The following is a 21,368-nucleotide window of genomic DNA, read 5'->3' on the forward strand; positions in this document are numbered from 1 at the left end:
AAATAACGAGTTCTTTTATTTTCTTATTTATTTTCCTTTTTTGTGTGTGAAATAGATTTACTGAAGTTCTAAGAAAAATTCTATTTAAGATAGTCCAGGATGTAACCTCTGCGTTTTGTCTCGGTGTAGTTAGGATAATAATATCTGTCATGTGTTTACGAATCGGATAGAAATATCCGTGCCGAGGACACCTGCGCATTGGGCGGTAATGAGGCTTGCCGAATTACCGCCCATGCGCAGGTGGCCGAGAGACGGATATTTCCATCCGATTCGTAAACACATGACTGATATTTTTTCTTGCATATCGTATACATGCTAGCATTTCGTTCTGGCAGAATATTTTTCTTGCATACAGTATTTTACAAATAACAGGTAGAAATTCTTTCTTTATAGCACTCTTTTATAGTAGAGAATGAACACAAAGCGCGGGAAATTAACGTCCGTAAGCAGAAGTGACGACATGATGTTTTGCGTTACGCACAATAACAAAGTTCCACTTTAGTTTTATCGTTTGTAGCGTAACGTTATGTTCTTACGGTAAACTAATGTATTTTGAATCGAGAAATATACTATTAGGAACGGAGAGAAACTATCAAGGTACCTGCTTTTTTCGTATTTTGCATAAACAATATATTATCAGTGCATGAACCACTAGTTGTCATTAACAGCACGGGAGTCATCTGGCATGGGGGTGCCAGATGGGTTTTGCCGGCATGGGTAAAATCATAGGAAAAGCCAGTCCGATGTGCAAGAAAACATTTTCTAAAATGACTAAATTTGCATTGCAATACATACATGAAGCTTTATTTCTACAATTGTGGAGAGTCTATAGGCTATGAAATAATCTGCAAAAAAATGTTTTTCTTCTATGAGGAGCGGTGCATCGTAAGTTTGCTGCAACTGTATTTCGAAATATCTTTGATGTTTTTACATTACATTGTAATAGAAACAAAAGTGAGTGACACGAAAAATTCATGAATAAATTCTGCCAAGGTTCTGATATTGAGAGGAATAACAGAATGAGGAGGTTTTTGATCGGTGCTGAAATAGAACATTATGGACTATAATTAAATCTGTTTTAAATGACGAAAAGAATTTTTGATTAGCTATCCGGATCATTGTCATTCAGAAAATATCAGACATTGTTTCGACTGTTAAATATGTTGTTACAGAACACCACTAGGACAATTTCAATTTCAAAAGTTTGATTTCAATCCTGACAGTGACTCTTTTGCATATTAATAAAACATTATTTTTACAGGTTAGAAAAGCATATTTAATTAGTTGCCCGTCCTGGAGACTGAATTGATACCAAAATGCGTTGCATAATTCATTTCACATCAAGAATCATATGACTGTTTTCAATTTGTTTGCACTTTAATTTCCGGCTTAATATGCTATCAACTTGAAACTTGAAACTTGAAACTTGAGAATTTTCTTAAACGCCTATTTCAACACACAAAGCATCTTCAATGGCGTTGTACACTCATGTATTAAAAACAGTCATCAACATATTTTCCTCGGAAATATTTGTTACAGATGACATGAAAAATGAATGACAATTAAACCAGTCTCTCTTCAGTATCAAGACCTGCCTCTGACAGGGCTCGAATTCTTCAACCTCTCGATTGCGGTGCAGGTGCTTTATCCATTAGGCCACCGAAGCTCGGTATAATTCAGTTTATAGTTAATTAAATATAGTCTCGGATAATGAGACGTACAAATCTTATTAATATTCATGGGGATATTGATAGGCTTGACCATTGATGTACCTAGCGGTTCTATTGATCGGCTTGTTTACATCTTTACTCAGTTATTGTATAACAATATTATTTTATGCCAAATATAGGAAGAGGGGGAGAAAGTGGTAAGAGGTAAAAAAAGGAGGTGGGGGAGGTCATGTGAGTAATATGTCTAACTGTGAAGTACATTTGAATGCCATTCGATGAAAAAGGAAGCCGGATAAAGTTGAAAGAATGTGCCAAACGGAGGGACTAACACACACTCACCGGACCGTCCTTTTGACAACCATTTGGAGCTGAACACAAACGGGTTAGTTAAAAGAAAGAAGCGACAGAGTTATGATGACTTGATTTCGCTCACCTTAACTAAAATGTTTGTTACCGTGATTCCTATATGTGTTGTAGTATTATAGGTCTTATATAAGCATTTAAGACGAAGTTGCCCAAAATAAATTGCTAAAACTGAAGTGCATGTAACGCTTCTATTTAGTACTTCTGAACCTATCAAATGTTTAACTCAATCAAATGCAATATGGTATTTTGCTAAATCGAAGGTTATAACATCTCTGGTGGTTCTAGTCAGATTTCACCCATAACTGATGTGATGTTGTTTATTGCAGAGCTGGAGCGGTCGTTTGCGCATGTCCGGAAGTGATTATCAATTACAGCGCACGGCAAAAGTACGCAATTTATTGCCTGTCCGCACGCATTTAGTGTATAATATGCATGATTACTAAATATATACACTTCAGATGCTTTTCATTCAAATTGCTTGAACCCGGTATATACCGGAGTCTTTTATTTATACAATGAGTCACAGTCTAATTGATGTAGACTGCGATCATATAGTCATACATAGTATATCCGAATATTGAGAAGATTGGTATATTAAAACTTTAGACTTTAAAGCGTTTAAATCAAAAAACGGAGGCGTGAGGGTGATATTTAAAATGTTAAGTTTAGATTTCTTGCTAAATCAAAGAAGGATAATTGGGCTAACTAGGACAGTCTGATTGAAGATCGAACTCGGTGTGCCTTCGTAAGCATCCACACTTTATGAAAATTATTCAATAGACTGATCAATGATTGAATGTATGTGCCATAGTGTGTTTACAAAATGTAATATATGGAATTTTCAGCTTATCTAAGACCTAGAGATAAACTGGTACGATCTGGTAATAATAAAACTCTGACAAATATCGCTTGGTCATGCATTTATTACATGCATACTTTAGGATGTAAGTGGGCTCTGAAAAATACGTTAGTAAGAAATGGTGAAAAAAGTCAAGCGTATCTGTCATATTTCTGATATGTGATACTTTCGGCCGTATTTTCAACAAGTCTGTGAAAGCTACGCACTTCCTGTTTATAGAAATGTTCAGAGTTCTAGCACTTTTGTAAATACAAATACAAATACATGGCATTTATATAGCGCAAAAATTATAAAATATTCTATTGCGCTTTACAATTACATAACACACATTTAACATACATACATACAAAATATGAACAGGATTCTAGAACTTAGATTTAAAGATTTGGACATATATAAATACTATTTTACACCACTTCTGAATATTTTGTATTTTAACAAGACTACACTCATTGTTCATAAAACTGCCTAAATAAATGTGTTTTCAGTTTTGATCTAAAGCTGGCTTCAGACTGAATGTTTTTCAGATAGCTAGGCAGATCGTTCCACCATTTGGGACCAACGACTGCCATAGATCTGTCTGCTAGTTTTGTTCGCCGTCTAGGGATGTTAAAGTTAGTGTCACTTTGTGAGCGGAGTCTGTATCGTTGTCGAGTAGGTACAAACATTTCCCTCAGATATACTGGAGCTGTACCATTGATGACACGGAAGACTATTACTAAAACTTTGAACATGACTCTAGCCTTAACTGGAAGCCAGTGTAATTCTTTCAGAAGTTCGGTACTTGGTTTTTCATAGGAAGCATTCTTGACTACTCTAGCGGCATGATTTTGGACTCGCTGTAGTTTATTGATTTGGTAGGCTGGAATTTCTGTAAATAAACTGTTGCAGAAGTCAATGTGAGAATGAACCAATCCATGCACTAATGATTCAGTTGACTTCTGTGTGAGATGTTTCCGTATAGCCCTAAGGTTTCGTAACTGTACATGAGCTATCTGACACTTTTTCTGAATGTGATGGTCAAAGTTGAGTGTATTGGTCATAGTTACACCTAGGTCTCTGACGTGATCGACACATTTTACGTCACACCCACCAACGTTTACACTTGTGATGTCCAATTTCGCTAACTGTTGTTTTGTTCCATACATAATAATTTCAGTTTTAGACTGATTCATTCTCAGTTTGAAGGTTGTCATCCATTTTATGATTTCATTTAGACAACTGTCGAGTTGTTGAAGAACAGTTGTCTCATTTTGAGAATTTCCCGCTTGAATTTTTAACGCAATCTTGTGGTCGTCCGCGTATCTATAGAGATCAGCTGGATATTTCTGCACCACTCGGTTAAGAGCCGATATATACAGGGTAAAGATCACAGGTCCCGCACAAGAACCCTGCGGGACACCAAACCTTAGTGGCTCCGTGTCAGATGCTGACTGTTCGACTAAAACTTTCATTGTTCTGTTCGTGAGATAAGATTCTATCCATTTCAAGGGAGTGCTATGTATACCAAAGTCATCTTGAAGGATTTGAATCAGTATCGGGATATCGATGGTATCGAACACTGCACTCAAGTCGATCATGACCACGATTGTTATTTGATTTTCATCTATGGCTTCCAAAAGATCATTATACATTTTGACCATTGCTGTTTCAACCCCATGATATGTTCTATAGGCACTTTGGTAAGCTGGGAGGAGATTGTTAGCTTCAATATGCTTGTTGATTTGATTTTGTGCAGCTTTTTCAAGAATTTTGGAGAGGAATGTTAAATTTGACACTGGGCGATAGTTTTGCAGTTCAAGTGGGAGACCTTTCTTCTTCAACAAAGGTTTTATCACAGCACTTTTCCATTCATCAGGGAACACACCAGATAGCAGTGATCGATTTACAATTTCTGTCACAACGGGAACAAGTTGTGAAAAATGCTCCTTTAATTTCTTAGTTGGTATCACATCAAGTTCACAAGTTGTAGATTTTGATGCATATACAAGTTTCAAAATATCGTTTTCGGAAAGTGGTTTGAACGCAGTAAATGTATTTGTTGAGCGCAAATAACCAATCTGCGCTATTTACCAAACGCGCAGCGCATATAACAAATATTTGTACGTTGGTTATATGCGCAACGATTTACCAATCGTTGCGCAGGATAAATTTAACCTGCGCGATTTACCAAATGCGCAGCGCAAATAACAAATGTAACTTTATATATCAGAAATTTGCATTTCGTGTTTGATAAATCATGCAGTTGGTCAATTTATTAATAAATATAGATGTCAAATGCTGAATAACTTCGATCATTGTGATTTTATTTATTCATGTTTTATTATGTTCAATGTATATTTGACGATGTACACATGTACAAGTCTGAATAAATTATCTGTTCTGTTCTGTTCTGTTCTGCTATTTTTATAATTTTCTACTTCACCCGAGCACATACTTAGCAAAATATCGTTTTTATTATATTGAAAAATCTTGAAATTTCACAATAATATTCTTTTTACCAACGGGAGCATTACTCTCAACATGTCTAAGAGAAAAGATGAAATAAAAAAGTCACAGAATTAAAAGAAAATTCTTACAGATCTTATTTATATTATTATTATTATTACTGTTATTATTTTATAGTATAAAATCGACTGAATAAAGAGTAGACCTAATTTTCATCAAAACGTAAACGAAATTTTATATTTTGTAGCTGCACAAAATATGTGTTCGGTGCCCTGTGCTAAATGAAAATCTGGAAATTACTCTGATAACTTGAATATCTTTTATAAATCATATCAATTTTTACTTTGATTTACAATTACAGACTAAAACTATAATTTTTCTAAATGGGTCTATAATGTTACACCTGTAACTTGCTTGGGAGGTCGGTCCTGCGCTAATAGCAAAGTTTGAAATTACACTGTATTTCAAATGTATTTCATTCATAAAACATACTATTTATGTAACTTTCAAATAAATACTGTAAAAAACTGATTAGAAAAAGAGTGATTTCTGTCGTAAAGAGAACGTAATATTACATTTTTTATCTGCGCAAGATGTGTGTCTGCGCTAATAATAAATCTGGAAATTACTCTGATACCTTGAATATCTTTTATAAATCATATTAACTTTTACTTTGATTTACGATTACAGACTAAAACTGTAGGTTTTTTTACAAATCTAAATGGATCTATAATGTTACACCTGTAACTTGCTTGTGGGGTCGGTCCTGCGCTAATAGCAAAGTTTGTAATTACACTGTATTTCAAATATATTTCATTCATAAAACATACTATTTATGTAACTTTCAAATAAATACTGTAAAAAATGAATAGAAAAAGAGTGATTTCTGTCGTAACGAGAACGAAATATTACATTTTTTTTCTACGCAAGATGTGTGTCTGCGCTAATAATAAATCTGGTAATTACTCTGATAACTTGAATATCTTTTATAAATCATATTGACTTTTACTTTGATTTACGATTACAGACTAAAACTGTAGTTTTTTTTACAAATCTAAATGGATCTATAATGTTACATCTGTAACTTGCTTGGGAGGTCAGTCCTGCGCTAATTGCAAAGTTTGTAATTACACTGTATTTCAAATATATTTCATTCATAAAACATACTATTTATGTAACTTTCAAATAAATACTGTAACAAATGAATAGAAAAAGAGTGATTTCTGCCATAACGAGAACGAAATATTACATTATGATTTTTTATCTGCGCAAGATGTGTGTCTGCGCTAATAATAAATCTGGAAATTACTCTGATAACTTGAATATCTTTTATAAATCATATCAACTTTTACTTTGATTTACGATTACAGACTAAAACTGTAGGTTTTTTTACAAATCTAAATGGATCTATAATGTTACACCTGTAACTTGCTTGGGGGGTCGGTCCTGCGCTAATAGCAAAGTTTGTAATTACACTGTATTTCAAATATATTTCATTCATAAAACATACTATTTATGTAACTTTCAAATAAATACTGTAATAAATGAATAGAAAAAGAGTGATTTCTGTCATAACGAGAACGAAATATTACATTTTTTATCTGCGCAAGATGTGTGTCTGCGCTAATAATAAATCTCGAAATTACTCTGATAACTTGAATATCTTTTATAAATCATATTAACTTTTACTTTGATTTACGATTACAGACTAAAACTGTAGTTTTTTTTTACAAATCTAAATGGATCTATAATGTTACACCTGTAACTTGCTTGGGAGGTCAGTCCTGCGCTATAGCAAAGTTTGAAATTACACTGTATTTCAAATATATTTCATTCATAAAACATACTATTTATGTAACTATCAAATAAATACTGTAACAAATGAATAGAAAAAGAGTGATTTCTGTCATAACGAGAACGAAATATTACATTTTTTATCTGCGCAAGATGTGTGTCTGCGCTAATAATAAATCTGGAAATTACTCTGATAACTTGAATATCTTTTATAAATCATATTAACTTTTACTTTGATTTACAATTACAGACTTAAACTACAATTTTTCTAAATGGATCTATAATGTTACACCTGTAACTTGCTCGGGAGGTCAGTCCTGCGCTAATAGCAAAGTTTGAAATTACACTGTATTTCAAATATATTTCATTCATAAAACACACTATTTATGTAACTTTTAAATGAGTACTGTAAAAATGAATAGAAAAAGAGTGATTTCTGTCATAACGAGAACGAAATTTTACATTTGTTATCTGCGCAGATGTATGTCTATGTATGTTTATGTACGACGGGTGGTTATACGTCGGGCGTAATAATATCATGTGGGCGCATCCCGAGTGATTTTTTTTCGTACGACGTATGAACGCCCGAGTGTATAAAGAGTGTTAAAACATGGTTTTGCTATAAATTATTTCGATTCCAATACTAGTATGCCCTTAATCTAAAACAATAGATAAATATACAAGCGCTTTTTCTTTGTCGCAACAAAATCTTTGACGTCAACGCACGTTGACGTGACGTCATTCTATCGTGAGAGTGTTTTAACAGAGGCAGGCATATTAGAATGAAACATATAAAGTGACAAAAATTTGCACAAATAACACACCCTGATATAGTACAGTTGATTTCCATGTTTACTTGTTTACTATCACTGCTTGAAAATATTAAACTTAATTACATCAGACTTAAGCATACCAGTATTGCATTTAGAAGCAACTTTCATCTGGATTGTAATGAGATGCATTATCAGTTGTTCAGGTTACTGAATAAATTCAACAAAACAGGAATATTTCTTTGCTATCTGGTCATTTGGACGTACGGGGCTATAATAGAAAAATGTAAAAGTGATCTTTTCTAAACTTTATTCTATTTACTATCTTTCACAACTATCAAATGTATTGCTTAATACTTTAAAAGGTTAAGGAAATAAACACTATTTTCTAATACTGAACATTCACAGAAATTCGCTACAGACGATTTATCATCAAAGCAAGATAATATATACATTTTCATAGATCACCTGTCCACATAGTTTGCGCTTTATATGATCATCCTTTTCATAATCTGTAAATTTATTATAATTTTATCATATAGTCAGACCTGATGTAATACTATATGTTATGCAAACTTCAATTCTATATTTTTGATGTATTATGTACAAAGCTAATAAAAGATATGTTCTGTTCTCTTCTGTTTATCAAGAGTTTATAGCCAACAAATGTTTATTATAGTATTACGTCACCAAGTTAAAAAAAAAAACAAAAAAAAAACATTGAAAATTAATTTATCCCTTAATGTGAAATATAACACTGATTGAATCACAAGTTCACGATTAGTCAACTATATACGCAAAGGAAATGCCATATTTTATCTTTCCATAATTTTAACCTGTTTAACCACGTGTAGGCCGACCAACTCAACGAGTAGCAAAGGCGGAGTCAATCGTGTCCAGCATGATAAGGGTCAAACTAGCTGTAAGCGCAGGACTGACATCCTGCGCAGGTTACAGATGTAACATTATATTCTGCTTTGCAGAAACTATAATTTTAGTTTGGATTCGTAAAGCAAAGTTAAAGCTATCGGAATAATATCCGGATTTTCCATTAGCCAGGACACATATCTTGCGCAGAAAAAAAAGTAATATTTCGTACTATTCATGACAGAAATCACTCCTTTTTCTATTTATTTTCTACCACTAAAACAGTTTGTTTCTTTTTTTTTCTTAGAAAAAAGTACATAAATAGAATGCTTTAGAAATAAAATTATATATTTGAAATTGCGGCATCATTTCAGGATTTGCTATTAGCGCAGGACCGATATCCCGCGCCGGTTACAGATGTAACAAGATATTCATTTTGGCAAAAGCTAGACTTTCAGCCCGTAAAACAATGATAAAATTTACATGGTTTATGAAAGATATTCTAGTAAACAGAGTAATTTTCAGATTTTTTATTAGAGCAGGACACACATTTTGCGCAGCTACAAAATGTAAACTTTGGTGCACGTTTTGATGGAATTACTCGTTATTCTATTTATTTTGCATTATAAAAGCATGAAAAAAAAATATCAATTAGAATTGTAAGAAATGACATATATTTGGTATATTGTTGACATTTCAGGATTAGCGATTAGTGCAGGACCGTCATCCCGCGAATTTTGTAGAAGTAACTTTATATTCTAGCTACACTTTTAGTCTGTAATTGTAATAACAAAATCAAAGTTGACATAGCGTATGAAATTATCGGAGTAATGTTAAAACTTTCTATTAGTGCAGGACATACGTCTTGCACAGACAAAACATATAATTTTTCGTTCTCGTTATGACGGAAACCACTATTGTTTCTGTCTATTTCTACTACATTTTTAAGACGTACATAAATGATATGTTTTATAAATTAGATATATTTAAATTCAGGATTTGCTATTAGCGCAGAACTGACATCCCGCGCGTGTTACAGGATTAAAATTACATTTGTCTTTGCAAAAGCTACAACTTTAGTCTGTAACCATAAAACAAAGTTAAATTTAGCATGGTTTATGAAAGATATTCAAGTAATCAGGATCATTTCCAGATTTTTTATTAGCGCAGGGCCGACATCCCGCGCAAGATACAGATGTAACACAATATTCATTTGGCAAAAGCTACAATTACAGCCTGTAATCACAAAACAATGATAAAGTTAGCATGGATTATGAAAGATATCCAAGTTATCAGGATTATTTCCGGATTTTTTATTAGCGCAGGGCAAACACATCTTGCGCAGATAACAAATGTAATATTTCGTTCTCGTTATGACGGAAATCACGCTTCTTTCTATTTTTTTATCTACTCCGAAAACATTTTTTATGAAGTTACATAACTAGTATCTTTTAGAATTGAAATATGTTTGAAATATCGGCGTCAGTTCAGAATTTGGTATTAGCGCAGGAACAACACCCCGCGCAGGCTACGGATGAAACATTATATTCAGATTTTCAAAAGCTACATTTTTAGACTGTAATCGAAAAACGAAGTAAAAATTAAAATGGTTTATAAAAGATATTCAAGTTATTGGAGTAATTTTCAGAGTTCTATTAACGCAGGACACACATCTTGCGCACCTACAAAATGTAAAATTTCGTTCACATTTTGACGAAACTTATTAGTTATTCTATCTGTCTCACTATAAAACATTAAAAAATGATATAAGTATAAAAGATCTGTAAGAATCGTCTTTTAATTCTGGTTATTTTTGTTTTATTTTTAATCTTTGCCATGTCAATAGAATTGCGCTTTTTTAATATGATGAAAAAAAGCGATATGGTGAATTGTGGTAAGTGTGTGGCAATTCAGTCTTTTAGGTAAGTCTCCTTTATGTTCTTTATCCGGTATAAAATGACTGCGTGTGATCGAATGAAGTAAAAAATACTTTAGTTATAAAAAGAATAGAGAGGACGATGTGGCTGTCCGAAGGAAATCACACCTTCACGCATGTTTGAGTTTAATTGCATATTGTATCATACTGCAGATATTGAAACCTGGTGACCGCCTCCCATGAATTTACTGATGTTGAAATAAATTTATGACAAATTTTTAAAATCTAGATTTGCAATATCAGTCTGTAATTGTTAAACAATGTAAAAGTTAGCATGGTTTATGGCAGTTATTCATATTATCAGAATAATTTCCAGATTTTCTATTAGCGCAGGATACATCTTGCGCAGCAACAAAAATTCGTTCACGTTCTGGCGAAAATTACTCTTTTGTACTACAAAACATTAAAAAATATCAATACGATCTATAAGAAATGATCAATATATATTTGAAATATCGGTGTCATTTCAGGATTTGATATTAGCGCTGGATCGACATCCCGCATAGGCTACGGCGTTTAAAAGTTAAAAAAGTAATAAAAAAAATAAATAAAAAAACTTGTGTTATTTAATATACTTTGGATATTTTGTATCATTTTAAAGTTTTTTAACACCTATGACAAATGACTCTTAATACCGTCGTCAACAGAAATTTTTAGTCAATAAACTACCAGGGACGTGAGCATCTCATTGAAATTACCGCATAAATACGCTCATTTACTTTAAAAATATGTTCTTTACAAATTAAGCACAGTCAATTCACACCTTTACGCGTGCCTGATCACCGTCAGTTTTAAAATTAAACAGTTTTATGTAGGCCTACAAGTCTAACCCTCTAATGATATTCAATTTTATCGGGAGATATCATCCATATGTTAAAAGCGCAGACTCATTTACCAAACGCGCAAGACAGTTACCCTGCGCATATAAGAAATATATAATGTTGCCCGATTTACAAATCGTTGCGCAGATAACAAATTGGTTATTTGCACTGCGCGATTTACCAAATGCGCAGATTGGCTATATGCGCGTAACATATTCATAGTCACAGGTGGATTTGAGTAGGAAGAATTACCATTGGGTGTTTCAGTTGATATGTTGTCAAGATCATTTCTCAACTTGATTATTTTATCAGCAAAGTATCGTAGAAAGTCATTTGCCAAAGATACTGCACTTGTGTGTAATGGGAGCGGATTATCTTTCGACCTTCCCAATAAATCGGATGTTACGGCATACAGCTTTTTGATGTTTCCTTCTGCTTCTCCAATCTTGTTCTGGTAATACTCATCCTTGGCCCTAGAAAGCTCAGCGCTATATACATTTCTTACACCACTATACACTTTCTTTGAAAGGTCAGATTTGTCATTCATAAAGATTTTTTCTATTGATCGTTTGTATTGTTTCAGCTGTTTTAGGTATCCAGAGTACCAAGGAACTGTCGGTCTACAGAGAATAGTTCTTTCCTTTAGAGGGGCATGTTTCTGAACAATGTCGGACGTGATTCTAGTGAACTCAGACACAAGATCATTGACATTGGAAGTGTTCACTACAATCTCATTTAATTGACCGAATTCTGATTGTAATATGTCACTTGATACAGATTTCCAATTGCGAGATTTGATTTCTTTCCTGATCAAGGGAGGGCGACACTGTTCAGTTGTAGCACAATTATTAGTTACCGTCTCGCAAATGCGAGTCAGGAAAGTATCGTGATGTACGCTACATTCCGCGGATGTTAAATTTAGGATATCTATAATTTAGAATATGTTACATACAGCCCGAAAAAAAGAATCGCGGGTACATATGCACCAAACATCGAACTGTATGCTGAATTAGAAGCCATTCCCTGCTAATTCAGGGACTTTTTCTCTAGAAAAACAGGTTCGATAATAAGGACAATAATAAATCTTGATGGGAAAAACTCGCTTGGTAATGAATGCATTACATGTACATTTAAGCAAGCAAAGATAGCTTGAAAATGTGGCCACTAGAATGTACTAGAAGTAAAAAAAAAACGTATCATATAAGCAAGCTCTGAAAAAAATACGCAGGTTGTCTATTTTATTAAGAAATAATAAGTTCTTTAGCGCGGTTTATCGTAGAATAACCCGTGTTGTGAGTTCTTATGCGTAATGATACACCACGGAGGCCGTAGGCCTGAGTGATATATTGTTTCGCATTAGAACGAAAACTCGGGTTATTCTACGACAAATCACATTTGAGAACTTATTATTTCGATTCTAACACAACATATTAGTATCAACAGTGTTAGAAAAAAAACGGTAACTACTTTTTACGACCGTGCTACGCACTTGGATCGGATGACGTCATTGCACGTGAGTTGTTCATTGCAGAATAACCCGAGATAGGTTTTGCTCTACATGTATGTAGGTTTTTTGCTGGTCGTGTGAGAATATGTTAAATACAGCCAGAATATAGAACAGCAGGTACCGGTACATTTGCACCAAACTGTAGGTAAAATTTTAACAAAGTTATACTCCGCAATTTAAAATTTGATAAAATTAGCGATAAATAAGCAGTGCGATCAGCTTCTGTAACGTCTAGATACTAGAAAGCAATTGAACATATACTGTATCTTTCAGACAGACATTTTACTTATGATTTCAGTTGGTGCAACAAATGTTGCCCTACTAGGGAAACAGACTGTCATGTCAAGCGTAATTAACGGTTTCTATGGAGCTAAAGGCGTAGATGGCAATACTAACCAAGAATTTAACGAAGGTACTTGCTTTATTACTGACCCTGGCACACAACACACAGGCACACTGAACCCATGGTGGCGAGTCGATCTTGGAGCTTTGTATCATATTGTCAATGTAACATTTTTCAATCGCATTGATGGATGCGGGACTGTTGGATGCGGTAAGTTAGTCCCATTTTGTTTTCATTCAGTATATTATGGTCTAGTTTGATTACCTAATATTGGTTATAGGTCAGTACTGAAAATCTTTCTTTGTAACCTAATTATGAAAACGTTTGATGTCGCATTTACGTACGTTATAGAACCTAACGTTTTCCTTCATCTATTTTTCATGAAAGTTCTATTATAAATCAACGAAAAAATGAAAAGCAAATAAGGAGTTGAATAGTTCCTATTGAAATGCCAGTCAGTGGTGGCCTGCTACTCTAAATTGGGGCATATTTCCTCTTGTCAACACAATACACCCATACTTTCGACTTCGATCTGCAAAACTCACCATCGTTGGAGTATATACATGAAAACCGTCTTATTTTATGCAGAATGTATCCTAGCAATGAAAAAGTTTGATTAAAGCAGTCGTTCTACACGAATTTGCACAAAAAAAATGGAAAATTTGGGTCTAGATCTATTTACCACGTAAGCATATTTTCGACCGAATCACTTAGTAACCTTATTCCTATAAAAATATTTCTTATCAAATTTCAAAACATTTTCAGCTTTATTTTCAAGAAAAATGTAATGCCAAACATATTACTGTCATTGTGAAAATTCTAGATTTTACAGAAATAATGACATTTAACTAAAGCCACCCCTACCCATATACCACTTTAAATTTAGGCTCTATGGTTGTTTTGCTGTAAATTTTAGTAAATTTTAGTAAATTTCAATTGTTTGCATTATTTTTTACTTAGATTCTGAAAATATAATTCATTCCGTCAGGTTGACGACTACGTACATGTACCTATCATTTCCCTGCGGGTCAAGCAATGCATGTTCAAGTGACAATTATAGGACTTAATCTTTTGTGCAAGTTTGCAGACTGAGGCAGTGAACCCGTAATGGAGATCGGCAATTTCCGTGTGATTACGCATTTTGGCATCCTTCGGCTATAACAGAAAACTGTTTTTTCCTTACAACCGGAGCAACCGGAGAATGCCGAAATAGCGTACGGAGAAATACGTAATCGAACGGAAAATACCGACTGTCATTACGGTTCAACAACCTTAAATATTTTACAGGTTATCGGGCTAGTAACTTGAGGTTGAGTATGGGGACGTCACTGGAGACTATAAATGTTGTTGGCACCGTGCCAGGTCAGATTGAAGATATTCATACGTTCAGTTTCCCCGAGAGTAAACAAGCAAGATACGTTCAAGTGACACTTGAAGGACAAAAAAAGATTCTACATCTTTGCGAAGTACAAGTGTTTGGATTTCCAAGTAAGAATTCCTTAGAGTTCCACAGATATACTGAAAAACTTTTAAAATGCAACAAATAAGCAACCAGTTGTCGTCAAAAAACTTTTCGTGTATCTCTCAATCGTAAATAGTTTTAGAATAACAGGAACTAACATTCATACTATTGAACTTTATCTACAATCTAAGCTTTTTAAGCTTGTGTTTTATCCTTATTAAAAGGACGCTTAAAATATTTCACCAGAATATTTAAAAAATTGTTTCGTGTTGAATCTAAGAATATATGAGCCGTGCCATGAGAAAACCAACCACTATGATAGTGGGTTTGCGACCAGCAAGGATCCAGATCAGGATCCATGCTGTTCGCTTTCAAAGCCTATTGCAATTAGAGAAACTGTTAGCGAACAGCATGGATCCTGACCAGACTGCGCGGATGCGCAGCTGGTCTGGATCCATGCTGGTCGCAAACCCACTATGTTGGTTTTCTCATGGCACGACTCAGTTGTGTCCAAATTAACGCATTTCAGTTTATATTTTACAACCACTCCATATGTGCTTCAAAGTAGAAAAGTGTTGACATTACCCTTGTCAATACTTTATTTGAAGTTGATATTTTAGAAATAAAGAAATCGGACTAATAAAATAATAGTTCTTTTCTTCAATCTTCTACGCAGTGATCTCCCTTACCTATAGGAAAGGATTTCTGAAGTTGAAGCGAAGTTTGACTTTTATTAAAATGACTGCCTCAGTCAAAATAAGAAAAGTCATATTTACTTAAAAATGCGCATATTTCCACTTTAAGAAAAAAAAAAGAACAATAAAGAATGATTTAACGTCATGATTAACAAGAAAAATTCTTTAAAATCCAAATATGCGCATATGCATATTCCACACCACTAAATCCCTTTAGATGAAAGATGTGTAACTACAAGTCCATCGTGCCCTCTCTGGAATAATCAAAGCAAAGAGAGTACTGATGGAGGTATGGCCTCTCTAGAATAAGTATCAGAAGTGTTCAACTATAAAGGCAGTTATTAAGTCATATACATGTACCCCTGACGGAAACTGTTTCCCGTCGAAAAAAATGACAGATTCAAAATAACATTAAAATTTTGCCTCATTAGATATAAAGTAATTTACTTAACGATTCGATTTTCAGGTATTCATAGTGTTGAATTATGAAACATCAATGTTAACATGTCCTTTTTTATATAAAAATCTAACTGTTTGGATAATTTTAACAGCAATACTTTTTTCTTTCTTTCCGTTCACTAAATTATTCAACGTACGATTCAAAATTGGCAAGCTGGACTTAAACTGACTAACTACAGGCTATTCGACTCCTTTATAAAGCAACCGGATTTTTAAATGGACGTGTGGTTTTAAGCACTGAACCAGACAACTGACTTTGGTATTGTACGAATTAGGACAGCGACATCCTGTAGTGTAATTCAAAAATATAGAACTTACCCTGGAAAAGAAAGTTGTAAATTACGTTATATGACTGCAATATGGAGTTCCTCAAATAAAACATTGTATAATCTGCGCTCTGTATCCCAGGAAATTCTTATTTGCGTACAATACCTCGTATAAATTTACTTAAAGATTTGTTCTTGTACTTCAGCGTAAATATTTGGAATAAAACACCTGCTAAAATTAAGGAATCCTGGACATAAAAAAACATTCAAAAATTTCAAGCAACAATTGTTCGTTCATTCCTCCTATCGCCCACATACTTTCACCTTGCAATTGCGCTCCCTTTATTTGGCATCCCCACCCCCTTTACTATTACTATTACTATTACGTTATCGTGCTCACCTTAATTTTGTCTGCCCGAATCGGTGTTGTTATTTCTTACTTGTCTGTTTATCTATGTTAGTTAGTTGTGTGTATGTGTTTGTCTTTTGTACATGTGTGTCTGCACTACTGTGGTTTACGTTGTAGTAAAGCTGTGATTAATGAACGTAGCATTCCCTTTGTATATTCGTCCTTGTTCTACTTTCCCGTTCTACCCCTCCCCCACTCCTTGCTACCACATACCCCTTCCCCCCTCCTCCATCTGTAAATTGCACGAAATTAAAATGTACTTGTTGCATTTTTAGCTCGACTATACGAAATATAAGGAGAGCTATCCTACTCGCCCCGGCGTCGGCGTCGACGTCTTTCCGCGTCCCCACCTTGGTTAAAGTTTTGGTGCACTTTCTCTTTTTTCAACATATCTCTGTAATTACTTGACGGATTTGATTCAAACTTGAAATACTTATTCCTCATCATCATTCACATCATCTGACATAAGGGCCATAACTCTGGCACCAATATTTCATGAATTATCCCCCCTTTTCACTTAGATTTTCAGGTTAAAGTTTTGATGCACTTTCACTCTATCTCTATTATTACTGAATGGATTTGATTCAAACTTAAAATAGTTGTTCAACATCATCACCAACATCATATAACACAAGGTGCATAACTCTGGCACCATTTTTTCATGAATTATTCCCCCTTTTTACTTAGAATTTCAGGTTAAAGTTTTGGTGCACTTTCACTCTACCTCTGTTATTACTGAATGGATCTGATTCAAACTTAAACAATTGTTCAACATCATTACCCTTATCATATGATGCAAGGTGCATAACTCTGGGACCATTTTTTCATGAATTATTTCCCCTTTTTACTAAGAATTTTAGGTTAAAGTTTTGATGCACTTTCACTCTGTCTCTGTTATTACTGAATGGATTTGATTCAAACTTAAAATAGTTGTTCAACATCATCACCCACACCATATGATGCAAGGGGCATAACTCTGGCACCAATTTTTTTATTAATTATTCCACCTTTTTACTTAGAATTTAAGGTTAAAGTTTTGATGCACTTTCACTCTGTCTCTGTTATTACTGAATGGATTTGATTCAAACTTAAAATAGTTGTTCAACATCATCACCCACACTATATGACACAAGCTGCACAATTCTGGCACCAATATTTAATGAATTATGCCCCTTTTTGCTTAGGATATACTTATATAGTTGTTTGATACATTTTATCTTTACCTCTCTTATTACTTTAAGTTGATATTTTTGACATAGACTCAGGCTATTGTGCAATATCTTCATCCACAATTGGAGTCATTAAACACTCCAGTGACAGCTCTAGTTTCCTCAGATGTGCCCAGTTTCACTATCCAGCATCGAAATAGTCGAGCACGCTGTCTCCTGTGACAGCTCTTGTTGAAGCAACTTGTCTGTAATATTTTTCCGTTGCAGCTTCATTTTGTTGTGGGCCTACTTTGGATATGCTTGGCTCTGAGGCTGTGTTTGGGGTGTTCTGTGCTTCCGAGAAATCTAGCCTATTATCTTTCGTGTTTCCTACAATTTATAAATGTTAATGTTTGTATACATATAATGATTTTTGTTGTTTTTCTCTCTCTTTTATATATACGAGTGTATGTCAAATGAATAAATGGGAAGCAGTGTAATATAATGATATACTGTTGTTTTTTGTTGTTGTTTGTTTTGTGAGCTTTTCTTGCAAGTGATTTGTGTAATTTTAAATGTTCATATTCATGCATATTGTTGTTATTGTGGACTGAAGGCCTTACTTGAGATAATTTGCATTTTATTTTGATGCTATGTACACTCTGTATAACCTTTATTGAATTAAGATTTTATTATTATTATTATTTATTATTATTATTATTTATTATTATAATTATTATCAACATTATTATCATTATTAATAAAAAGAATGTGTGACAGCTTAATTTCCTTTAAACGTTAATTTTTATGTTAAGAAGAGATAAAACAGCTGTCTGAATAGATCTTGCGCATAATTATGTGGTTACACAATAACTACTTATAAAACTGCTTGATAAACTTTTGCAGCCACATTTTCAACTGTGGCATAATGTGCATTTAAAACAATTAAATTTAAATTATGTTATGGAGCTCATTGAAATGCATAATGATTCTTTAAAAATAATTATATTTAAATTATCTTATGGAGTTCATTGAAATGCATTATGATTCTTTAAAAACAATTAAATTTAAATTATCTTATGGAGTTCATTGAAATGCATAATGATTCTTTAAAAAAAAATTATATTTAAATTATCTTATGGAGTTCATTGAAATGCATTATGATTCTTTAAAAACAATTAAATTTAAATTATCTTATGGAGTTCATTGAAATGCATTAAGATTCTTTAAAAACAATTAAATTTAAATTATCTCATAGTTTTGTTTGTTTTGTTATTGTTTGTTTCAACGTAACACCGGCGGCACAAATATAGATCATATGACGACTTTTCAGCTTTTCGTAGGTCGAGAAAGACCTCAGGTGCCCCTCCGCATTATTTCATCTTGGGCGGGCACCTGAGTAGAACCCGAAGTGAGACTCGAACCTACATCGGCGAGAGGCAGGTGATTTAAAGTGAGCAACCACTCGCCAATGGATGCCTCTAAATATCTTATAGAGTTCATTGAAATGCATTTTGAGCCTTAAAAGCAAATCATCTTACAGAGAGCAATGTAAGGCTTATTGATTTTATCAATTCAATTTCAATAGTTTATTTAGCAAAACATTTACAATGTTCATCGCTAGTTCTTTATGACCGTATTGAAAAAATGCAAATAATATGAGCATTGCATGAATATGCATGTATTACAATACAAATACAAAATTGTAGCCAGCCTCTTATAGCAAATGCTTGATAATAATACTACTTAGACAATCGCTTATCAAAGGTTAAAACTTTAAAATTTAGGCCACTAACAATAGTAGTTTTGTTGGCAGGTATTTCGTATATCTATGTAAAATGGACACACTAACAGAAAGTGATATTCATTCTTAACTGTTTTACATGTCACACCACATGCTATAAAGCATTATGAGCCTTTAAAGCAATGAAATGAAAAATATCTTATAAAGGTTATTGAAATATATTATGATTTGTTAAAGTTGTTAAATCTGAAGTATCTTACATAGATCACTGAAAAGCATTATGAGTATTTAAAGCAGTTGCACCTTAAAGATTTTTTGTTTGTTTTGGGTTTTACGCCGTTTTTCAACAGTATTTCAGTCATGTAACGGCGGGCAGTTAACCTAACCAGTGTTCCTGGATTCTGTACCAGTACAAACATGTGCACCTTATAGAGCTCATTGATAGGCATTATAATTTCTGTCGTGCGTCAGGAGGAGACCTTTGTAATTTAAACACAATTGTATTCTATTCTATAATTCATATCTTTACAAGGCAACAGTCAAAGCAATTAACTGACTGTGATTAAACAAATGTTTTGAAAATAAACGAGGCGGTCTGGTCTATAGTTTTCTGTCAATTTATTAAAACCATTGGGTGAATTGTTGAATACATATTGCAAAGCTTAGCGTCCCATCCTGGTTGATCATTTTGTCTGTTGTTGCATTTTGCACAATATTTCATTTCATATTCAAACAGAGATATGTCATCCATTATTTACGTACATCAGAGACACTGCTTAAAGGCAGTTTATGGGTTTTATATGTAATAAAACTTGTTTTAATGTTGTTTTAGAATACGGTAAACTGTTATTTGAAAATGCCAGGCCGGAGAGTTAAAATGGGACAGCTCTGGTTGATTTGCGGGCAAATCATCAAAGTACTTCTATTCTGATAATTCATTTAGGTGTTTCTTAACATTTGTGCATTATTTCAGGACTGCAGGGTAGAACCATCGACCTTCAGCAAGTCAGCTGAATGGCTTTCCAACATGAAACTAAGAGACGGGCTCAAGCCCTCGGAGTCGGGAGACAAGTGACTTAACCAATCAAACCCATAGACCCTATATATAAAATTAGGTCAAAACATGGGCAGTATTGCATTTTCCATTTCTGCTCATGAACAGACTCAATCAAACTCAGTCTGCAATTTTCACTGTTTGCCTTGTTATCGGTGCTTCCGAGGGATCTACTTTTCAGATTTTATTTGGACTTCCTGGTATGTCACGATATGACTTAATTTGTACCAGTGGGACTCCTTTAGACGAACGTGTCATAGATAAGTATTTTCCTTGCCAGAAACATTACCCTTGTTGTCAGTATCTTTGTTTCAACTGTCTTCTTGTGACTGGTGATGACGTTTCTACCTGTCGTAATTCTATACATTAACTTTTTTATTTTCTGTGATCCTTTATCAAGAGTCAACACTGTATTTTCAATGTTTTAGTCATGTTAACACCGTCATTTAACTGAATCTGTACTCCTGTTTGGTACCAGCAATGATTCTATCGTTCTCTACAAGGAACGCGCAACTTCCTCACATAAACCGGTGTCGGAGAACGTATGTCGTCAGATATATTTGTCGTCTGCTCTTGATTTTTCAACATTTACAACACAAAACTGGTACAGACTGCCAGAAGAGAAGCAAAAGTATGATATGCATCACTAAGGCAACCAGTTAGAGGACGGAAGATTTAATTGCTGCTAGAGTAACAATTGCACGTTAACAGCTTGTGTTTTCCTAGTAATATACACATATCTAATATTCC

The 21,368-nt window shown here is 33.8% G+C and overlaps 1 protein-coding gene across 1 annotated transcript; it reads left to right on the forward strand.

The window, feature by feature from the left end:
• The first annotated feature begins 12,686 nt into the window (after positions 1–12,686).
• LOC123538005 (fucolectin-like) lies at positions 12,687–20,578 on the forward strand. Its single transcript, XM_053529690.1, has 4 exons — positions 12,687–12,711; positions 13,337–13,591; positions 14,669–14,869; positions 20,538–20,578. The coding sequence occupies exons 1-4, from the start codon at positions 12,687–12,689 to the stop codon at positions 20,576–20,578; spliced, it is 522 nt and encodes a 173-aa protein (XP_053385665.1).
• The last annotated feature ends 790 nt before the right edge of the window (positions 20,579–21,368 follow it).

Source organism: Mercenaria mercenaria, chromosome 18 (assembly GCF_021730395.1).
Source record: "Mercenaria mercenaria strain notata chromosome 18, MADL_Memer_1, whole genome shotgun sequence".
Classification (NCBI taxonomy): Eukaryota; Metazoa; Mollusca; class Bivalvia; order Venerida; family Veneridae; genus Mercenaria; species Mercenaria mercenaria.